We start from the raw sequence: 23,729 nt of genomic DNA, 5'->3' as shown, positions 1-23,729 counted from the left end.
TTAAAGACAGAAATCACCTCTAATACTGCATAGTCTTTAAACATGACTTTTCCTTGGCATTTCTTGATGAAGAGTTGATATTTGCACCTTGTGTCAACAGAAGGAGTGTACACAGCTCACAGCACTGGGCAGCAGGCTACGGACTTGTCTGTCGGGTGCCACCTCAAACAGGGAGTGGCTTGGCAGTGTCTTGTAGGGAGGGTTTGCCATGTGTGCTGCTGCAGTCCTACAGAAACAAATCCTACTGAAACAATTCAAGAACAAAAAAATATATATTTCAAAAGTCCCTCAATTAATTAAAATCAATGTTCAGAGTTCCCATTTAGCTAGGGAATATTATCCTAAGGACAAGCAACATGAAATTAAAGCTTAGCTTCTGATAACAAAACAAAGCTTTCAAAGCATTTTTTGGGAAAACAGACACTACCCAAACAGAAATGGAGGCTGAAGCTTTTGATTTCTCTAGTCCTACAATGCAATGGAAACTTCTGTATCAGCCAGACACTACTGAAAACTCTGCATTTTGCCAACAGGTTTCTAAGTGCAGACTTCCTACCAATAAATGGCAGTTTGGGAAGCCAGAGGCACCGGCAGTTCTGCCACCTCTTCAGAGCAGTCATGAAAATGATCACTTCGTCCTGTGACAACCATGCTCACATGCCATCAGCTAAGCACTGCACAAAGCAGTTACTGCACCAGGGTAAAGACAAATTACACCAGAGAAGCAGCAAGGAGAAGGAGAATTAAAAAAAAACACCCAAAAGAATTAGTGACCAAAAGCTAACTTGGTTGTTAAAGCACTAATAGACATCCCTGTTCCATAAAACAAAATGTTTCATTTTCACCTCAAAGGGCAACAGTAGCCATACAAGACCGCTTGGAGCCTTTCAAAATAAAGGATCAGTGGAAAACAAGTGATTTACCATTCAATTATACAAACTGAAAAATGGGAAAAACAGAAAAGCCAGAATGATATACTGAATCTACTGTTCTAGACCAGCTCTTGATGCTGACCCAGGTTGGTAAAAAAGTCTTTACCAAAATATACTTAACTGCCTGCTAGAGGCATTCCAGAAAAGGACCACAGCAAGCGAAAACTGAAAATATTTTTTCTGTTCTCTGCTGCACCTAATTCTCCTCTAGCCTTTCATGGGCAGTCTGACACAACTACAAGAACACTCCTGCTGTCTGCAAGTCACATCCCTTGCATTTGAAGAGTTATCACACAGTGCCTTTAATTCAGGAGGACAGTAACTACAGTCACCAACTAAAGTAATTAGTTGACATTAATATGCCCAATACTTTCAGATCTTTAATACCTCCTATTCTGAAAAATTTTCAGGAAAAACTCATCTTATAAAAACCACATAAAATGTAGAACTAAAAGAAGAACAATCAGGGAAGATAACTTATACAACTTCCACCATCTAATTCTGTTTGTTACAAATTGTTTGTCATTTTGATAACTCAGCATATACCAGCCCCACAAGCAAACAAAGAGATAACTAGGTATTTAAAGTCACTAATAACTGAAAGCTTGGAAGAGCTTTAAATGGAATCTTTAAAAAACAAAAAGCATAAAAAATCACCAGAGGGTTCTGAGGGGCTTTATTTTTATTTACTAAAGACATACCATGCTATTCACCTTCAAAGATCTCGGTGAAAATCAACACATGACAAGATTTTTTGAGATAACTACTATTCCAATAAAACTAAAGCACAAGCAAGGTGCAAAAATTTGTCCTGATTCATGCAGAAAATACTAGACAGGATCAGAACTGATAAGAGAGACCCAGACCACAGAAGAAACCAAGATTTTCATCACCCATGTATTCAAACAGATTACCAAAAGGAAAACAGCCATGGTGCACTGATGCTTGCCTGTAAATATCCTTCCAACAGGGCACAATCAGAAAATTATCTCAAAAGATCCAAGTATAATGGAATGAATGGTTACACTCATTTGAGATGAAGGGAAAGAGCTGGGGCAGCAAAAAAGCAATCCCTATTTCGTTCTGAAGTCTCTAAGGGATTCAGGAAGCAGCAGGAATGGTGGAAAGCCATCCACCAAACCAGGTAACTCATATTGCTTGCAGTGATTAACTCACTCTGGGTGTCAGCCTGCCACCTTTCACCGTCAGTGTGGAAAATCCAGTGCAAGCACTGAGAGGATTCTGAACAAGGGAACAGAAACACCGGAAAAGAAGATGCAAGACAGACACAAAGCAAAGCTAAGAGTCACAGCACCCTTTCTTTTCAGTAATAACCAGTGGCTGCTGATCCCTCTTTTGAGACATCAGTAAAATGGACCCGTCTCATCAGCGCTCACTTTTTCAAGCAGCAAATCCAGAATTAATATTCACGGGTTCTGAGACTGACATAATTGCAATTTAAAAAGGGCAATTAATCATCAGCCACACTGGTGGCTGACTTGCCAGGCTGGGATCTTTTCTCTCCACACCTGCCAACAAACTCACAGGAGGCAAAAGCATCACGTGTGCACAAAGCCAGGAAGTGCCCTTCTCCCTCTTACTCCAATCCCAGGCTTATGGGGTTTGTTACTATTTTTTCTCCCATGCCTGCCCCATTGGGATAAGTCTCTCACCCTTTCCTGCAACAGTCCCCTTACAATGACCAACCAATCTCCCTTGCCATGTGGATAAGGAAAGCTTTCCCACATTGCATCTCACTCATGTCAGCCAAGAGTGAGGCAATGGAACTCCAACATCTACATCATGAAGTTCTCTTCCCTGTTTTGCTCTGTATCTTTGCATTAACTAAATATATATTTTTTAAGAGTGACATCTCAATCCCAGTTTTACTTGGAAAGTGAATTACAAAGGTGAAAGCACAACTCCAGAGTATCAGATAACACAGGCAGATGATGGAAACATCAAACCTGGCAAGTGGATTTTATCAGATGAGTCAGAAAAGCCACTAAGTCAGTGTTTACTTCTGTACTCCTGTGGGAAGGTTTTCAGGCAAGTTGTACACAAAACCAAAAACCCAACAACCGTTCTGGGTATCAGTTCTGACACTTCAAATTCTTTCTGTATGAGCACCCATTGTCTGATACGAATAGTATTTCAACCAACAGCATTTAGAGAAGAGACTTTTGGAAATTGTCAATTGTGTTGAGGTTCCCAGAAATAAAGATCCAAGACTAAATTACTATAGGGTGAGTATATAATCTCTTTAGGAAGTACAGTTCTTTCTGAGAGGAAGAAAGCCAAACTGACCACCAGATTATGCCAGTCTTCTTATCTGGGAAGTACATAAACCACTATAGTTGTGAGTACCACAGAAAACAAGTACGAGATTGATGGTAAGATTTAGAGCTCAGCAAGCTGCAAGGTCTTCTAGTGACATACTTAACACTATGTCCTTGGGCCAAAGAAAATACATAACATAGTTCTAGGCCAAAGGAATCTTGCTCAAACAGGTGCCACTGCTGCCAGCCAGCTGCAGCAGAGACTGAGAATGCATGTTGTAACACAAGCTCTACAGTCCTCCCTTCCTTACTCCTGACAGTCAGCAACCAAAAATTGCCTTCACCGTAACAATACAAAGGAAAAAAATTCAGTGCTTTTGTATGTGAAAAATGTAATTTTAATCCTAAGAATGCAGTCGGTATAGAATTTGGAGCACAATTACACACTGCACGTCTTGGCCAGAGTTCCAATCAAAGGGAGTTGGCAGAACATCTCTGCCAGCAGATAACACCAACAAATGGCCTCATTTCCATCTATTATAGGATAATACACAGGTTGTGCTTCCTCATACCATCCTCATTTCTATCAGGTCCCTCTCAAGATTTGCTCTCTCTTTGACACAGGCTCCAGGTGTTCTTCATCCACAAACCTCAGCGCATCATTGCAAGTTAAATGAGGTGTCTCCAACCCAGTCCTCTCAGCTTTGTGAAACTAGAGAAGTACAATTATGAGCCCCCTCTGGCTTTTTCTGCCTTCGTTTTGCAAGGGTTTAGAAATCTTTCATAGATCACTTTATTCCCAAACAGACCTTTACCTTTCAATGACAAGTATCATATTGCCCACATAACCTCTACTCAGATCAGGCTGACCTTGTCTCCCTCTTTAACAAAATCACTCCTCAACAAACAAGTGTGTGGAATTAAGAAATAGCAGGTATTTCACTCAAGCACGCATCTTCTCCCAGTTCAGAAGTAAATGTCCTGAATCTCTGTTTCCTCACAATGACTGGCTGAATCAATAATTTTTACTGGGCTCTTCTGCACTCTGAGAGGGTGTTTACCAAAAAGAGTCAGTAACAAAGCAGGGAGGGGGAGGAAAAAAAAAAGATAAATACAAAGAATCTTCCTTAAACACAAACAGGGTTTGTGGGCTGCTGCCCAGGATCACTTATGCTTCATTTCTTGCACATCTTCAAAAGAAAACAAACACTTAAAGCTTCCAAATTTCCCCAATCCCTGTAAACTTAATGTCTCCAATCAGCACTTGCTCACATCTTTATCTTCAAGCCAGTATTATGAAGTTTTGATAAGCTTTTTCCTTCCCAACGTCTCTCACTCCACACAGATAAAAACCACTAATAGAAGACTGAGACCAAAATCCTTGCCTCTTCTATTGCCTACATTTAGCAATCAGCAACTGTCTGAGTATTGTGAGACCCAAAGCACTGCCATGTATTACACACTTATCTCTGCAAAACCACCCTGCACAAGTGACAACTTCCAGGCAGGGGGGTGGGGGAGCTGTGCAGCTTTGTGATAATTAAAGCATAGACGAGTGTCACTGCTGTAGATAATTATGCATTAGCAGTGAAATTACTTAATGGAATTAAATAAACTAAGCCAAATGCTTTGTTTTAAAGTGAATTTAGGGTCTGCAAAAGGTGTCCAACTGACAGCCCAGTAGAGCAAGAATGACAGTCTTCCATGATTCACAGAAACCACACAACCCCAGCACAGCCTGGCAGGCTTCCACCTCCACCCAGGTAAAAGGAGAGCAGAGCAGAAGCCAAGGAAAATTTCAACCTTCTCAGTCAGGCTCTGATCTATCTGATGAGCACCCACACAGGGATCAGGTAGTCACTAAGCAGAGAGGAACAACTGACTGGGGTAATTTCCCTAGAAAATAAACCAGCTCTGACAAAATGGGTTAGTTCAAACCACAGCCCAACCCCACAAGCACCTATGATGAAAATAAAAATTAATCAGCGTCAGTACAGACAAGACTCCAACCAACAACAGAAACAACAGGATAAGTAGGTACATGGCCCACAATGAAACCACCTCCTCCCACCAAAACCATGAGGCCTTTGCCCAACCTCCCCTCTTGCCTCACCAACTGCCCACCTACACACAATTCCCATCACTGGGCTCATCTAGATGGCTCCAACAGCATCCTCCTGCTTGTTAGAACAAGGATTCTCAAGGTCAGTCAGAATTTATAAGGCAGCCATTTCATCTTTTGTGCTTCTCTGGCTACATTCCTTCCTAAAAGATGCTGAACAGTGGAGATTCTGCTGGGCCTGAAAGCCCTGCCAACACCAGGGCCAATTAGGAGTTTCAGGATGATGCATATTAAAGTTATTATGGGAGGCAGTTATGCAGGCAGAATAAATCTTAACTGAACCTTTAAGTGGTTTTTATGACTTGTTTCTCCTTCTTGAAAACAGATGAAAAGATACAAATCTCCTGCCTAAGAATCTGCAGGAATTCCAGTCAACCACCAGCTTCTCTCAAAAGAGGATTCTGTGCTAAAAGTAATAATTCATTTCAGCCAAGGCCAGCTAGATCATCTTTATGTTTTTAAGCTCCAAATTACTTAAATCAGTCAGAAACCATATCAGTGAAGACTGAGCTGAAATACTACCTTTACACAAGTACTGCAGATACATTTCAAACTTCTGCTGAGAGAAACTCCATTTTTCTTCACTATTGGCCTTCTCAATCTACACAGTCTAACTGCAGGCAGTCAGAGCCAAAGAGACACAGATGTAACAGGAAATTTTTACAGAGCAGGTTTTGGAGAGTGTCTCATTAGAAGGCCAGGGTGTAGGTCAAATTAGGAAATCCTAAAGAGGATCTGAGGAATGGAGGCAGCAAGAGCAACCATAAGATGTCAGCATCTGCCACTCTGTTCCACAACTTCCAAAACCAAACTTGCTCTCAACAGCTGTTATCCACCCCTCCAAGAAGCAATGCTAGAAACCAACTGGAGAACAAAGAGCAATCAGAGGTGGCTGAGAACACACCATACCATTTGTGTGAAAACCTGCTCTGTCTTCACAACAGCCTTGTCCTCCCCTCTGCAGCCTGAACATGCAGCAATGTCACAAGTTCTACATCTGTGCATTAAGCAGGAAAGAGAACCCCAGGCATGGTCAGAAAATAAAAGACAGAAGCAGTTTGTAAATTATGTCAGTACACAGTGGCCTTACAACTCCAAATGATGACAGACAAGGGGCAATGTTTTTAAATTGAAAGTGTGCAGGTTTAGAGTAGATGTTAAGGAGAAATTCATTGCTCAAAGGGTGATGAAGCACTGCAACAGGTTGTGCAAGAGAAGCTGTGGACACTCCATCCTTGCTAACATTCGAGGCCAGGTTGGATGGAGTCCTAAGTCACCTGATCTAGAGAATGAAATCCCTGTCCATGGCAGGACAGCTGGAACTAGAAAATCCTTAGGGTCCTTTCCAGTCCAAACCATTTTGTGATTGTACAATTTCTGTAGGAAGCAACGAACTCCAGAAACTTAGTGTAAACTCATCCAGAAAAATATTATGGTAACTCCTGGAGAACTCCTAGAGTCAGAAGGAAAACAAATAAGCAAAAACTTCGAGACATTTCATTGGTATGCAAGCAATTTGAGGGCTCAGCAGTTCCTGCTCCACCCCTGGAAAGGAGACTTCATGGTGTCCCTTCAGTGCCACCTTCAGGAAATGCTCACTGCTGCTTTCCAAATGCTCTCGACCCTGCTGGAAAATTGTATGAACTCAGCGAAGGCATCATCACTGGCAGGCAACTGAGGCACACATTAAACACATTTTAGTTCCAAAATAAGGGTATTACAACGAGAATCACACCCCAAAGAACTGCAAAGCTGAGCACAGATGTGCTTGTTATTGCAAGATCAATACACAGAGCAGCTGCTGGACTGAGCAGTGGGTTTGACCCCAAATATGAAGCGTAATTCATCTCTCGTTCAGATTCTGCATGAGGCAGGTGATAGATTTTCCCAAATCCTACATTCAAAGGGATATTGATGAGGATATGCTGTTTGTGGATTGTTTATCAGACTCCCTTTGCACCACCACATCCTAAAGGCTCACTTGAAAAGCCAAAAAACAATCTCCCTCAAAAATAATTATAAAAACCAAGCTATCAAAACTGCTTTGGTAATGGAAGCAGAAAGTTTGATAAGAATTCAGTGTCAGTAATGAAGTGAAAAATATAATGCATCGGTCAAAAAAGACTTTCTAATATCATTTATTTATTTACACACACGCCTGCACAAGATGCACCTTAAGCTTCTGGACAGTGTATTGACTGAGCAGTAGATGACATGAATTTTCAAGGAGGAAACTTAGCTCCCAATCACTGCATCATAGCTCTTAGAACAGGCAGATAACTCGATGACCTGCACAGTGCGCCCTAACCAAGCTCAACAGCAACATCTGCTGGGCAACAAGCAACTAGAGGAAATTAGTCCGATCACATGAACGTTTGTTACTCCTTATAAACGTATGAACTTTTGCTACAGTTTCAGAATGCCCACTATGATACATTTCTTGTACAAAAAGCAGATGTACCTTTTAAACGGGTAAAAGGTAAAATTTTTCCTAAACTTGCATGTGGTCAGAAAAACCTATCATCTACCATTACCTGCTCACCAAGATACTTCATACTAAAACACTGAAATTAAGTGGAATTAAAATTCCTCTGTGCTGGAGAAAATCTCTTCTGTCTGGCTGGTTCAATCACACCTGAAAACACCCATGGAACGCCTCGAGCTGCTTTCCTTCCTAAGGGAGCAGCCTGCACTTGCAAGGCCTGAGGCAGGGAAGTATTTATCAACCACATTAGTCCCATCCACACAGAGGAGAATGGCAGCTAAGACCATTAGTGCCTCTCTCCCTGCAGGTACCTTACCACACTCCTTATTAAGCTCAGGAAAAAAGCCTGCTATGGCAGGATGACATTGGAGCATCAGCACAGGTAATGGTCCCCACTTAATGTGGGCACAAATTGACACTCTACCCAGATTAATTACAATGAAAACTCTTATTTTTACACTAGATGCATGAAATTTGATGGACTACTTCTAAACTAGTGTGAAAAAAAAAAAAAAAAAAAGAAAATGCAAGTGGTTGGCAACAGCTTCAAGGTTGCATTCAGATATTCAGCACAATTTGGAACAAGGGCAGTGACCTGAGATGTGGCTTCTCAACAGCCATCAGATGGGAAAGGGTGTTGATGCATCCCACTTCTGTTCCCAGGAAAGGAACAGCATCAAAATCTTACTTGACCATGGAACCACCTCTTTTTGCAGATCACTGTTTAACAGGAAATCACAGGCAAGCAGCTTTTTAACAGAACTTTATGATAACCTTCAGTAACACAAAGCTTTGAAAAATTACACTGCAAAATGCTGAGTCTTGAACAGGAAACAGCACAGCAGCTGGGGAGACAACTTTTTACATGATAGAAAACTATAGGCTGGACTGATGTTCATTATCTTTTAAATTATAGCTGGCTTTGCAGTTTAAAGCTTTCGTGCTTTTTCTAGTTTTGTACTTGAAATTCTTTTATGCTAAAAAATTAGGAAAAAGGGTTTAAGACACATGCAAGCTAAATTTCAGCTGGTATAGAGATTGTTGCTATTGTTGTTGCTTTGGAAGGAGTTTTTCTGATTTGGGTTTTTTTCAGGGTGCTGCTTTGTGTGGTTTGTTGTTTTTGAGGGTTTGGTTGTTTTGGTTTGGCATTTTTTAACATATCTTTATTTCCAATATCCCTTTTTCCACATTTCGCTGTTAAACTAGGAGAGAATACCATATGAAAATACAAAAATGAGTGATTACTCAAGTCTTCAGCTGGTAAGGGAGCAGCTTTTGTAAGGAACCTTTTGTGCATTGGAAGTTCGGAAGCCGGGAGTGGGGGGCAGCCAGAGTCTCAGCTTGACAGTGCCAATTACAGCTACAGCAAGATGAACCAAGGAACAAATCCATTCTGCTCAGAGGATGGAGAGAAAAGAAGACACATGAACCTGTATCTTTGAAAAAATAAAGGGGCTTGAAATCATCTACCAGACAGTGAACCACTTTTTCCACAGCAAAAGCATTAGGCTGAAGATGCAGTGAATGTAAATGGCAAGCTCTCAGTCCTAATTGGAAGAGCACTGGTTATTTAACAAATGTATCCTTAGTCTAATGTTCTATTCAAGTAAATATTAAACTTTTTTTAAGCTCTTTTCTTTTGTACAGTAATTATACATAGCACTGCTTAGTCTGTTTGATCAATTTTTACTCGATTCCTACTGTATCATCCTTCAAGTTTGCCCATTATCACAAAGTCTTCAAGGCTAAAAAAGCTCTAAACCCCCTATGTACTGCACAGACAGGAAAAAAGAAATGCAGCTAACTCTAATTCCTTCCCTTCCTCATAAGCTTGCAGGTGTTCTATTTTCATTGTCTAAAAATCAAAGTCATCAGCTCATTTCCTTTCCCTCAGTACAGTCCCTTTTAAGAAGCTACTTTCCGTCATGTTTTACTCAGCACTCATAAATAATACAGATAATTGCAGATGGCCATAACAAACAAGCAGAGAAAGTATACAGATACAGCAGAAAAAAAACAATAAAAATTCTGACGTGCTCCAAAAGCAGAAAGAATTCCTGGCAAATAGAAGCAGCTGCATCCAGGTCATTTTTTTTCATTGATGTACAGCAATCAGAGAGCCAAAAATAATAAAGGGACAGACTTTAGACAAAGCTACATAAAGGTGCTGGCAACTCAGTTCCTTCTGCAGCAACACATTTTCTACTTCATCCTCATGTGCAAAACACAGTTATTTCTTCCCTAAAAAATATGCATTAGAAAGGAGGAATACTAGTCATAGAAGATAAGTTTAAACCTGCTGAAACTCCAAAATAGATAAGCAGTGTTCAATTAGGAGGATATTATGCTGACTATAATAAGGAACTCTGAGAGAACCCAGCCAGCCATCCAAGAGTTAACATCACGCTTTTCTCATCAAAACCTCTTCCAAGAGGTTAAGCACACAATAGACTATCTAAAGCACAGCTAGAAAGGCTGCTTGAAATTCCACACATGTGCCTCAGCAATGTATTTCTATTAATGTCCAGTGTGTGTCAGCGTGAAGATAAGGTACCAACATCATGTCCAACCAGGCAGCCAGAGAATGGGACGCCGTGTAAAACATTGTCTGGTGCTCAGGATCCCGGAGAACAGCGGCGTTTGCAATCTCACCCGCTGCACACGTGCCTGATAACACCAACAACGAGGGGAGGCAGCAGGAGCAAAACATCCTGCAGCTTTGGGAAAGTAAAAGGATGGAGAGAGAAAGAAGGAAGCAAGCAAGAATTAAAATAAACATCAGCAAACTAGAGCAGGTTTGAGGATGTCTGACCATAGCAGAGGGAATAAACAAACCAGAAAAAACCTCAGTGAAATTTGGTATTTGTATCAGCTCACTTTAATTGTTCTTTAAGGTGAGAAATAAAAAGTTACATAAGTGTTTATTGTGATTACTCACACCATACCATTTAGACTCAGTTTGATCTACTAGCATCATCCTACAAAGCCATTTGTACTGGGACTTGTGGAAGACACTGTATTTGAGGAAACATGATCTGGACCAGCACACACCTGGTCTGCTGGGCCTGGCTCTGGCAGCTGGAGAAGCCCATGTGTTACCATGAGCAGCTGGTGCATTCCCACTGGAATACCATGCCAGTTGTGCTGTGCACGGACAGGTGCTATCACACAGACACATTCCAGCCCATCAGGAATCTTCCCATCAGCTGAAGAGTTTGCCAATTTAATCTGTAACTTAACCTACGCTTGAGAAAGGTAAATTGTATGTGGATGAAGGGGTGGAATGCAGTCATTCCTACTGGGACACCACAGTGCATGGAATAGGTGGTGATCCATGGAACAGTTAAGATACAGAATGGCCTTTGGGTGTCTTGTGCTGCTTATGCCCCCCTCAAAGAGCTGTAAATTAGAGCAGAATTCTCTACTACACAGTACTCTGACAGCAGAATAAGAAGACTCAGCACTAGTTTTGCCGGACCAGTCACAGAAAAATAACAACATATTATTATCCTATTTCTATAAAAATTTAATCTTTTGTAGTTATACATAAGGGAAAATGAAGGCTAATCTTATATTTTACTTTAAAAAGTAAAGCCTTCTTAGGCTTTACAGTAATCCTAAGCCAGAACAAATGAATCTTGAAGAAGTTTCTGTGGAGTTATAAAAGTTATAAAAACTTGGTAGACAAAAAAAAAAAAAGTGTGAAATATGGGCATGGAAAATTGAAGGCAAGACAAGGGAGCTAGACAGCACCCCAGACAACTTCAATTTGTTGCAGCTGTTGGATTTTAAAAAAGGCCAACCTTGTGATAAGGTCTCTTAGCTCAAGAAACTACAAAAATGAGAAGCTCAAACGACCATCAGCTGCTGAAATCTGCAAAAACTCTCCAAACACAAATTAACCTTCAGTCAGGAGATAAAAGACTAGCTGCAGAAATTGAAAGTTATTAAAAAATGCTATAAATGTCTGACAAATCAGAGCAGCAGTAGCAGGGAAATAAGCAGTGCATAGGCAGAATCTTACCCTTAGCCAGGTAACACCTTCTCCTCTCAAGAGAAGAGGAGGTTCTCTTTTGCGTTGGCTGTGTTTTCAATTTCTGCCTTTATTGTAGTGCACACTCTCCAAAATTGCTTTAGTTAAATTTAGACCTCACTGATGCTCTAGAGAACAGAAGTTATTAGCTTGCTGGAGGTAGAAGACATGTAGATAGAGCCTCACCATGCCAAGCTTAAATTTAATGCAAACCTTCCCAAAGTCCATCATTTAACACTTCAATATTATTTTCTATGGGAATCCCTTAAATGTTTAATGTTTTAATGGCTTCACTAAGTAATTCTTTCACTGAAGAAATATACTTTTATAGTAGAGGGTAGCAGACAAAGAGGAGCCCAATTGTAGGGAAAAGGAGGGATGTTCTGGCCTGAGACTATAGAATAACAGACCACTAATTTTAAAGTCTCCACATGCTAATATATTTTCTTCAGGAGAAAGTCTGGAAGAGTGTCTCAGAGCAAGACTGAGAGGGATACAAGGCACAAGGACTGAAGCTATTTAAATCCTCCTGTCAATAGTTTGCAACATTTGGTAATAAATCATTAAGTCTCAAACCTAAAAATACATCTTTCCATTTGTATCAACATATTTAAAAGGCAGCTTTATTTAATTAGTGAAAGAATTAGCTGTCAATTAGTGAGAGCATTCAAAAATAACTGCAAGTTCCAGCCCAAGACACCGCTACTCTTGCTAACCTGGTTAGGACCCTGCCTGGTTCTGCAGGCACTGAGGGCAGGTCTGGGTGTTGGACATACAGCCTGAGAATGCTCTGCAAAGAGCCAAACCACAGCAAAACATGTTCACAAGGAGGTGCTGCCCCCACAACTGGTGTCACCCATGCTGTAGGCTGGAATGAAGATTCTAATAACTTAATGCACAACTTATTCTCTAAAGAAAACATAAAAAGCAATCTAAAAAAAATAATCTTTCATAAACACATATAGATATCTGTTGCTAACAACTGCAACATCAATGAAAATCAAACTGAGTGGGCTTTTTCCTCATTTTCCACTATTATTTAAAACAAGCCTCCATACTTTCAGATTTCCATCAATGTTTTCTGCCTCACCCATAAAAAACTTCAATCAAGAACTATTTACAGAATATAAAAAGCCAAGAATCAGCAAACCTCATGCATTAGCCATGTCACCTCCCAGAACCAACCTATTTTCTACACACAGGTTTACAACTTTACAAAGGGAAGGGTTCAGCTCAGTGTGCTGTGTTTTAGCTGTAGAGCCAACAGGACCAAATAAACTGTCCCTGAGGTGAGCAGTTTCCAAACCATACTGCAAAGCTCACAGAGACAATACCTTTCATTACATCAACTCAGATAAACAGGGACAAAAAAAAAGGCAAGTTTTGACAATAGAGACCTGACCTTGAAAGCAGCAGAGTCACTTCACTGATGGCTCCACACTGTCACAGTTCCAACAAACACCATGCTACTGCTGGGCCTCATCCGGTCACTAGAGCTTGTCACAATGGCAGGAGATTACACACAACAAAGCCCCAGTTAATCTAGGAATGCTTACCTATGGCTAATCAGCCAGGATAAAGCTGATCCCCAGCTTATCACAAAGTAAATGAAAGCCTTCACATACTAAATCATGTTCAGCACAGCTTCTAAAGCAATCTTCAGTACCAGCTCAGCTGCATCTATTGCTGACACTAATCAACAACAGTGGGCAATTCACAGCAAAAAGCCCACGAGATTCACTTAAAGCTTTATCAATTATCAGGAATATAAAGGAAACTTTCCACAAATGGGCTGACTTGATCATTCTTCCATCCCTACAAAGTGAAAAAGAAAGTATTTGATCACTCCCTCACACCAGAATTCTCTTGCATTGTACCAATCTATGAACTGGCTATTTATGCTGTTTACAGCAATTTTAAGCAGTTTTACTTCCACAATCTTTGAAATGGAGAAGAAAACATACCAGTTAAAATGTCAGCAGCCCAATATACACTAAATCAAGGGTGGAAGTATCCAAAGTATGCCACAGCAAAGCCCAAGGGTTCATAATGTCACATTCACAAGGTGACACCATTATCAAAACCCACTGCTTGATCAAAGGCATTCCCAATCATGCATTCTTCCTTCATCCCATTTTTCCTGAATCAAGAAGAGAAGATGAGAGGCTCTGAAAAACAAAGAGATTATATCTGGCAAGAAATCATCTGAAAGAATTCAACAGCCTATGACCAATTATAATGAGCCACTGGAACAACCTGAAACAAACTCATATTCTTGTATTTCCCTTCACGCCCATTTGAGCCATGCTAGCCACAACAGTCCAATGCTGAAACCACCAGAAAGTAAAGGTTCCCATCCAGCAAGCAAGTGAGCAGGCATGATCAGAAACACTGGGAATAGCCAGTCATCCATCATGGACTGCAGGATAAACTTTGCAGCAATTATGAATTCTCTGCCCAGTCTGTTCTCGCACAGCAGCCAGTGCCCGTCAGTCTTGCCTGAAAGAGCTGGTCATAGTGCAAGGTCTGTCCTACCATCACCCCATTTCTGAACTCCTTCCTTCAAAGTGAGAGGGAAAATGACAACTTTTGGTCAATAACTCTGACAAAGCCATTATTCTTGGGGTATTTAATGGGGAGATAAGAACTTCAGGGCTTTGCACAAATCATATTAGTTCAATGCTCAAATCCGGGTAATGCTTCTTTTCAAAGTATTAATTTCATTTATTCTATTTGCTCTCCCCCTGTCCTGATAACACAAGTGCACATGGCCTCTAAATGAGATCCTCCTATTTTATAAGTTATAATCCTCCCTTTCTAGAGCAGTAATGAGATGTCTTTGCTTAATCACGTTTATTCCCCCCCAGCTTCTGCTTTTATCCATCCCCATTCCACATTGATTTGTCTTAAAGGTCTCAGTGAAAACCATCAGGCACACAGTCACTGGCTCCAAGAGGCTCCTGATGCATATGCTGCACTTGCTGCTCAACCTTCAGAGATTACAAAAGCAAAAAGGAGGAAAAGGAGCAGCTTTGTTTGCAAAGTTTCCTTTATTGGAAGGAAGGAGGGGGAAGAAAGAAACCCGAAAGAATTGAGAAGTTAAGAGAAGACATTTTGATTAATTGGGAACGCAAAAAGAAAGATTGCTCGCATCGGGGAATGGTGAGACTATTCACAACATAGTCAAGCAATTAAATAACTTGACTGACAACTTTGCAAGTTCCTCATGCTAGAAATAGAAAAGGATTTAAAGATAGCTGTGTTAATTCTTGGGTATTTCACATGAGACTTAAGGCATGGCACCAGCATTAGTTAAACACCCTAGGCCTTGCTCTGAAACACTGTACACATAATCCTTGTTGTGCTGTAAGTACCCACAGCATTAAATTATTCAAAGAGTCCACTCAGCACCATGATCCTGCAGTGCTGCACAAACAAATAAAACATTTTATCTCTAATACAAATTGGGGAGAGTTCTTCTACGGCAGCTTAGCAGACTACTTCCATTTGAGCCAGTCCCCAGGGTTAATGAAAAAGCCATATTCACTCAAAGAGGAAAGTGAATGCTGCACTATTACTTACAGAGCTGTTTTACTTCTGAAACTAAAGCTGTAAGGAGTTTTACACAAAACCTAAGGTATCTAGAAGCTAAGTACCTTCTTCAAAGTCATTAAAAAAAAAAGAAAGGTCACGACAAAAATGTAGAAAAGGACCCAGGTACTTAACTCTAAATCCCTCTTGAAACCAGAACACTTCAAGGAGAAAAAAATCAGCTAAACAAAATATACAAACCACAATAAAATAACAATAAGTTTTAATCTGTACCCTGCCCCATAAACAATCAAGTAACTGGCCCCAGAAGCTGACAGCAAGTTCCATATCAAAGGTTAATTCTAGTCCACCCTCTCTTTGTGTGCACCATACAATAACACAGAAGTGCTTATAGCAATATTTCCAATAATAAAAGTCAGTGAGTGAAAGCCATAGAGAACAGATTAAATGACATGCAACGTTCAGCACAACCACAATGAAATCACTTCAAAATACAGCTATGGTACTTGGATTTATACAAGTGGTATGGTTACAGGGGAATGTTCCAGCACTGCTGCAGACAACAGTACAAAAAAGAGCTACTAATCACTGAACTATTGATATGTTAAGAGCACAGGGCAGCTCAAGATCTTAATGCAAATACTAGAAAAATGAATAAAACTTTCTAATTATATATGGCATGGTTTTCAATTCTTACCAAATTAAGTGCTGCTTAAGAAGCAAATTATTAATTTGTTATTGCTTTCATGGGACTTGCCCCATTTTTAATCTCATTTCCCTAATAGGTCACAACAGCAACAAAAACAACCCTGGAAGTTTCTCCCTTATAAATGTAAGAGATAGCTTCCATTGCTATCTGTACCTGGAATACCCCTAGATACCTTGAGTTCCACTACTCTCTTCTACCTGAAAGAGAAGATTGACACAAGACATGGATGAGCAGCTTATACCCAGTATGTTCCCCGTTTGCTGGGGCTAAAAAGCAGAAGAGCAAGAAACACTCAAGCCCTGTTCATAATAAAGGAGAGTAACAGAAGACAAGGGACAGACATGGTCTGAGTAGGATTGAGTCAATACAATACAACAAGGTAACCATGCCCAAAGGGAAACAGTAGCTGAGATAAAGCAAATCTGATAGGGATCCCAATAATTTAAGTCTGGCCACAATATCTCCTTTTTAGGAAGGTATCTAGAAGCTGACAACAGCTCTGTCCTCATCTTTGCAAAGACAGACTAGACTATCCCATTTCTTATGGATCCTAAATTTATGACTAATCTAGAGATAGTTAAAGAGCAACGAAATTTAAAAGTTCCTCATTCTTTCACCACATTCTGGGCCAACACACCATGGTCACTATTTACCACAAGGGGACCCTACTCAGATTTTTACAGAGCATCAAGTACATAATATCTGGGTATGCAACACTACAGGATTGAAAGCTAATTCAGATAATAAAACAGCTTTTGTATGTGAGCAGCCAGATTCCAACTCATTTTAGAGGTGTCCTCTTTGCATTTCACAAATATTGCAGGACTCTGCTAGCCACATTTTTTCAGGATTACACTCCACCTCATTGCAGGAGGGCAGAGTTCTACTTTAAGCAAATTCACATCTTTAGATTGGACAACAAATCCACCAACTTCTTTCCTTTGCTCTTACAGAAGTCAGTTAATTGCATTCATAAAGAGAATATTCTCTCTCTAGTGAAAAGAGTGTTAATACTGCAGATGTCCTTTGCAGAGGAGTAACAGTCCCCTGCCTCAGACATCACTGCTCTGAAGCTGAGCAATCATCCAGCACCCCGTGGCCAGGATCCAATCTGCCAAGAGGAAATTTTCCTGCCACACAGCAGCCATTCACAAGCTGTATCTATCCAGGAGAGCAATCTCAGCCACCTACCAACCCAATCCTTCACAAATTTTATCATGGAGACAAAGTACAGTTGGGTCCAAAACCACAAACAGACTAATTCACAGAAAAGAATTTCCTTAAAGATTGTTAACCATCAAAGTGAAAATACAACCTCTTGCCTTCAAAGCCTCTACCTCTTAGAACATCAGAATTTGCAATGGTATAGGTGGGAAATACTGTTTTATACCTGCTCTGCTCTCATGCTCTCCATCAGCAGCTGCTAGGGATCACTGTCAGAGATGGATTGCAGCTACAAAGACCTTTTCCTTGAACCACTGACACCATTCTTACATAAATTTTATTTATTTGGTCCCCAAAAACATCTTTGTATAATAACCTCTAAATGCTTCACATTTTCCCTGGGTAAACCAGGGCTGTTAGCATCCAACATACAGAAAAAAACCCCAAACCTCATTGGATTCTTTGCTTAAATCAAGCACACACTGGTTAAGCTACAGATCAGAAGGATGAAAGAACCACAAAAAAAGACTATCCATACTCCAGTGTGTCCTTTCCCTAAACCATCCTTTCAGCATGCCCCAGGCAAGGAGAATTCTCTTGGTCTAGTTCTCCCAATAAAGTTTTAACAGCACAGTCTAAATGAATGGGCAGTTTGATCTCAGTGGGGCAAGCATGGCCCCACCCGGCTGTCACACCCTGACACCACTGCAGGTCAGGAAAAAGGGGCAGCTCCAGTAAGACTCTGCACTGGTTACAGACAGTACACCATAGGAATGGCAGTGTGCAAAAGAAAACAATATAAAATAATGTCATTTAATATTAAGCACCAATGACAATCCCAGTGTACTGCAGTGATTGATAAAAGCCTTTTGCTCCACTCAGCCTCATCCCACCGTACTTCTGCCTCCAGCACTGCTCTTCTCAGCACTGGTATGACAGCAACCTAATGGGTCATCATAACACCAAGGTGCCTGACTAATAGTAAAAGCTGCAGCAAGAAGCCCCCAAAAGTAAGTCTGCCTGCTGGGCAAGAACAAATTGGTTTGGGAGTCAGTGGTGTGTCAAAAAAAGGTTTATGCTTCCTGGTCCCTAAAAATCAATCCTAAACCTTCTTCAAAAGGTTACAATATTTGACAGTTTTATAACAGTTCTTCTGTTACCAGATTTATAAAAGACTCAAACAAATGAAGACATTATTACTTTTTATTAATTTGTGTGCATGCACTATTATACTCTAGAAAAAAACAGAGTAAAGTCTCAGGATATATCAGGTCAGCAGAATTTGATCCTGTTTATATTGGAACATTTATTTCATACACTTGAGAGCTCAAGAGAGTTCTCTGTAGCTAGACAAGGACCACATACACACACAGACCATATTCCCTGCCACTGGTAAAGCTGTCCCCAGCACAGCCATTGCTCATGCCTTGGCAGCATGGAGTGACATGGAGCTTGCAGCTGCACTGTGAGCCAAAAGTTAAGTGATGAGTGAGATGAGGAATGTTTCAGCCCAAACACAAGTTTCTAAACTCATCACACAAATGACATTAAATGAATGCCCTCAAGCAGAGCCATTTTAGCAGGTTGGAAACATAGCAGGGGGTTTGTTACTCACCAGCTGGGCTGCTCTCTGCCTCTCCTCAATAATGCCAGACCTCTCCTTGGCCTCACAGGCTGCTTCCCTTTCTCTCTTGACCAGCCGGACCAACTCCTCTTGGACCAGTGACTGCTCTGCCAAGTACCTGTGTGAGCACCAAGGCAGAGGGAAGGTCAGCAGCAACAGGGTCATGGCTTGTCATGGAGTATCCCTGCTTAGAGCCAAAACACAAATCCAGAATTTGACACAGAATCTGCTCACAATCCCATCATCAGCAGGAATTCAAAAGCCCACCAAACTTTAAATATGACCTGCAGTTCCAGTGAGGTACAGCTCTGGCAACAACAGCAGGCATAGCACCACATAAGCTCATACTTGAGCTATATTTAGCTCTATTAAGTACTTAATGATCACCTGAAAACAGTGAAAATAGGAAGCAGTTAGCCATACAAATAGACACTGCTCTGGAAAAGATCAAGGGACATACAACAACAAAAGGAGTCAGCCAGGCTGACAATGCTGCTCTTTGGCTCTTACACAGGAAAGAAAAATCACAAAATGCATGCAGCAACAGCACTAAGAGAAGCAGCCCTGAACTGAAAAAGGCTTCAAAGGGGATTCTCAGGTATTAAAACATAATCATAAAACAGAATCATAGAATTGTTAAGGTTGGAAAAGATCAAGTCCAACCATTAACCCAATGCCACCATGTTCACCACTTAACCATGTCCCCAAATGCCACATCCACTCATCCAAGGCCTTCTGAATACTTCCAGGAATGGTGATTCCACCACTTCCCTGGGCAGCCTGTTCCAATGCCTGACCACCTTCTCAGTGAAGAAATTTTCCCCCATACCCAACCTAAACCTCCCCTGGGCACAACTTGAGGCTGCTTCCTCTCTTGTCCTGTCACTTGTTACACCTGGGAGAAGAGACTGACCCCACCTGGCTACAATCTCCTTTCAGGTGCTGTAGAGCCATAAGCTCCCCCTGAGCCTCCTTTTCTCCAGGCTAAACACCCCAGCCAGTCCCAAGGAGGTTTGTGCTCCAGCCCCTTCCCAGCTCCCTTGCCCTTCTCTGGACACACTCCAGCCCCTCAATGTCTTTGTGTAGTGAGGGGCCCAAAACTGATCCCAGGATTTGAGCTGTGGCCTCAGCAGTGCCCAGTACAGGGGGACAATCACTGCCCTGGTCCTGCTGGCCACACTGTCACTGATACTGCCAGGATGCCACTGGCCTTCTTGGCCACCTGGGCACACCTGGGCTCGTGTTCAGCTGCTGTCAAACACACACTCATTATGCTGAGGTAAAACACAGACATATGCATACATAGATATATTCCCAAATGAGCTAAATTATTGTCTTTTTCAAGAGCTTCACCTCACCTCCTGTAGAGTTCCTGCTCTGCAGAAGAGTCACTTTCCTTTGGTGCCTGAATTCCTAGAAAGGAAAAGAAAAACCTGTGACAACTAATAGTACTACAAATGTAGTCCTTCATCACATCATAGATTATTTTAGGAAAATTTCATATTATTCATCAAGAGAAAAAAGAAAGTCAAGAAAATTTAAGTTTGATGGATAGAGTTTGAATTTATGAAATAGACACACCAACAGCATCATTTTCAAACAGGCACACTGAATAAACCATGCTACAGAAAACTATGTGAGGATAGTAACTCCTCAAACCCTTATATATAATGAAATATGAGCATGGTTGTAGACCTACTTTCCATTTCCTTCCTCTAGTTCCAGCAAGTCTTCCTCTTGACCTCCTTCTCTCCTTGTAATTAAAAGGGATTCCACAAGTGAAGATGAAATTATTTGATGGAGTTCAGGCCACCCATAAAGCTACATCTACATTCAGGAAAGACATAGGCTGACAGCAAACAAATCCCTAAAAGCAAAGGCCTAGTTCCCCAACTTCATTTTAGTGTGGATGCCTCAAACAAACCCACACTGCTGATATACATCAACAAAACCTATTTGGGAACCAACAGAAATCAAACAGTTTTCTGACATGTAAATAAAGACAAGTTCAGAAACCAAGTTATCATCATCCACTTAGCCAGCTGTGCTTGGACAGGTTATCTTTCCCTGGGAGCTTCTTTCCACAGAATAAAAAGCAGCACTTCCCTCACCCATGCACAATATACACCATGTGCATGTACAGCAGCTTGCCAGAAATGAAAAGCAAAATATCTCTGCCTTGTTTATTGCACGTTTTTCTGAAATGCTATAAATGATCCCAGAGTGACAGAGGGTAAGCAAAGAGCTCCTCTCACAAGGGGATAGCACTGTAAACTACCCTGTGACATGGAGTGGCAGCAGCACCCCTGCGTACCTGTAGGTCTGGGTTTCCCTTCTGCAGCCAGGGAGGAGGGAGCTGTGCCATTGGATGCACGGGGAGACCGCTGGATCTCCCTTCTGCTTGGAGAGGATCCTTTCATCCGGTTCACTACATCTTCAGTGAGCTGAAACACGGAACCAGCCACGTCAGTTTCTGCTGTGTATTTCACTGTGAACCTCCCCATTTGTTAGTTTTTATGATAGTATTGTCAGTTACCTCACTGCAATGTCCCTCCAGTCCAGGCAGTCAGCACTCGCATGTTGACTTTACATTTTTAAAACCCAAACCCTATCACTTAATGACAAAACCTTCAATCTGCTGCCTGACCCTAAAAGCTTCATTAGACAATCTTCCACAAACACCAAAGGTGGAGAGCACCCCTAAACAAGTCAACCCTTTGTACAGGGAGAAACCTACCAGAAGTGGAAGGAAATGAATTAAGCAGGTTTTAAGTCCATCTTTTCCTCTTCTTGCTCCATGCCTGCTAACCCAGCTCAGCATGGCAGACATGCTGCAACCCATATGACAGAGAGCAGCCTCCCACCCTCACAAGGCTGAAAACACTTTTACAATCTCAACTTCATTTTCACTACCTGACTTGGGTTCAAACCCATGAAAAAGAAAGAAAAGTTAACTTGAAGTTTTCTGACAATTCAGTCCAAAAGGCTTCTCACAGCACTGTTAAAATTGACCCCTTTCTCCTGCCAAGGTCAGAGGGTCTGGCTGCAGAACAAAACAAAATGAGGCTGCTCCCCACCTAGACTTGCCACAGTAGAAGACATATTTTCAGTTATATCACTACTACCCAACTTAACAGCATTTTTAATACCATCATTTTACATTGTTATCATGCCCAATTCCTGATTTTAAAGACACAAATCCTTGTCTATATCCTTTTAAGAGAAATTAGGCAAAGACAATTTTATCTCCATCAAAACACAACAAGGAGATAGGCACAATGTCATCTAACTTTTGTCAAATAATTAGTCAAAATGGGATGAAAAATAAGTATCCACAGCAACACACACTCTGTGTGAGCCAAAATGTTAAGTGGCAGATTTAATTCTGTCAGATTTTAGGGGGAAATCAAGAAGAATTTTAGGAGGAAATAAAGAACTAGAAGCAAGAGCAATGAAAATTATGGTAGTAATAAAAAACCCCAAAACTAACATGTAAAAAAACAAAGAAAAACTTTAACGGGGGAAATCCTTAACGGTAGCACCACCACTGTCCAGGGCTTGTTTCCACAACACACACTTGTCAATTTCCGAGCCAAGGTCGAGCAGCAGTTTCCCAGGGTCCCTGCCAGGAACAGCTCCCTGTTTCCAGCGCTCATCGTCCCTGCTTACTCTGCCCAGGCTCCTGGCACCGTGAGCAAGGGCGGAGCTGTGCCCTCCTGAGCGCCCTCCGAGCCTGGCAGCGCCGTTAGCATCAAACCGCTTGCAGAGCACAGGGCAGGGGCGCAACGAGGTCACTGAGCAGCGAGGAGAGACAGAGGGCTGGGAGCAGAGCTTGGGAGTGAAAATAAAGAGCTGGTGCTGGTGTGCCCCGCTGGATAACAGCCATGCCCAGGCCCCCAGCCCTCCTCTTCACCACTCACCCCATCGTTTCTCCAGCCCCCTCCTCCTCCAGCCTCCCAGGCGTCCCTCCCCTCCTCCTTGCTTGTCCCACCCGTCCCTCCCAGCCTCGCTCCCCTGAGCTCCCGGCCAGAGCCGTCCCCAGCCCCGCTCCCTGCGCCCCGGCCCCCAACAGCCGGCGCCACGGCAGCCCGGGCCGCCTCACCTTGATGCCCTGCAGCACCCGGACTCGGTCTTGCTCGTCCAGCCCGAAGGACACCTTCCTGCGGGCCGGGCTGCTCTCGCAGCTGCCCATGCCGTCGGGGGTCGCCTTATCCTCGCCGCTCCTCTCTCCCGTACCGGCTGCCGGCAGCGCCTCTGCCCTGCCAGCGCCTGCCAATATGTCCGCTCCCCATTGGCGGCGCCCGCAGAGCGGCCAATAGCGCGGCGCGGTGCTGGCTGCCGGGCGCGGTGCACGCTGGGGGATGTAGTCTGTGCGGGGAGCGGGCGGGCGGCCCGGCACCGGGGTAGCGCAGGGCACCGGAATAGCGGAGAGTCGCGCTCCTGTCCGGTGAGCCCGCCCTCCACACCGCCCCGGCAGCGAACGCGGCATCAAAACTGCCCCTACAACTTCCACTGCTACACGTTAAGTCACGGGGCTTTCCCAAGCTGAGGGAGGATGAGCTCCCGTCAGACACAGCAGCTGCGCTGGGAGCAGAATTCAGCTCCGCTCCTTCCAGCGGCGCTGCCGCCACCTGCCCTGACACACACGGGGGGTTCTGCACAACTCAGGCCATGGCTGATACAGCCCCTGATCCAACAGCCTAAAGCGAAGGAATGAGATAATGCAACACACAGGCTTTTGAAGGAAGAAATAACAGCTTTGGAGAATCTTTCTCAAACAAGCTTTCTGCATTCCCAGAAATAAGGGCCAGTTGGTATCAATTTGTTAC

General features: G+C 42.3%; 1 protein-coding gene across 3 annotated transcripts in view; it reads right to left on the bottom strand.

Moving 5' to 3' along the window:
- The window catches only part of CHCHD6 (coiled-coil-helix-coiled-coil-helix domain containing 6), a 108,961-nt gene extending 85,783 nt beyond the window's left edge, over positions 1-23,178 (bottom strand). Inside the window, exons 1-4 of one of the 3 annotated variants that reach the window (XM_063164784.1) lie at positions 23,003-23,178; positions 21,215-21,344; positions 20,259-20,313; positions 18,892-19,018 (exon numbers count right to left, since the gene is read on the bottom strand). In XM_063164784.1, coding sequence (XP_063020854.1) covers positions 18,892-19,018; positions 20,259-20,313; positions 21,215-21,344; positions 23,003-23,092 — 402 coding nt within the window. In that variant the 5' untranslated portion in view covers positions 23,093-23,178. The remainder of the gene's footprint in view (positions 1-18,891; positions 19,019-20,258; positions 20,314-21,214; positions 21,345-23,002) is intronic. The other 2 variants (XM_063164782.1, XM_063164783.1) reach the window with 2 other exon arrangements.
- Positions 23,179-23,729: the final 551 nt, after the last annotated feature.

Source organism: Melospiza melodia, chromosome 10, assembly GCF_035770615.1.
Source record: "Melospiza melodia melodia isolate bMelMel2 chromosome 10, bMelMel2.pri, whole genome shotgun sequence".
Classification (NCBI taxonomy): Eukaryota; Metazoa; Chordata; class Aves; order Passeriformes; family Passerellidae; genus Melospiza; species Melospiza melodia.
This window is presented reverse-complemented; position numbering and strand designations above follow the sequence as displayed.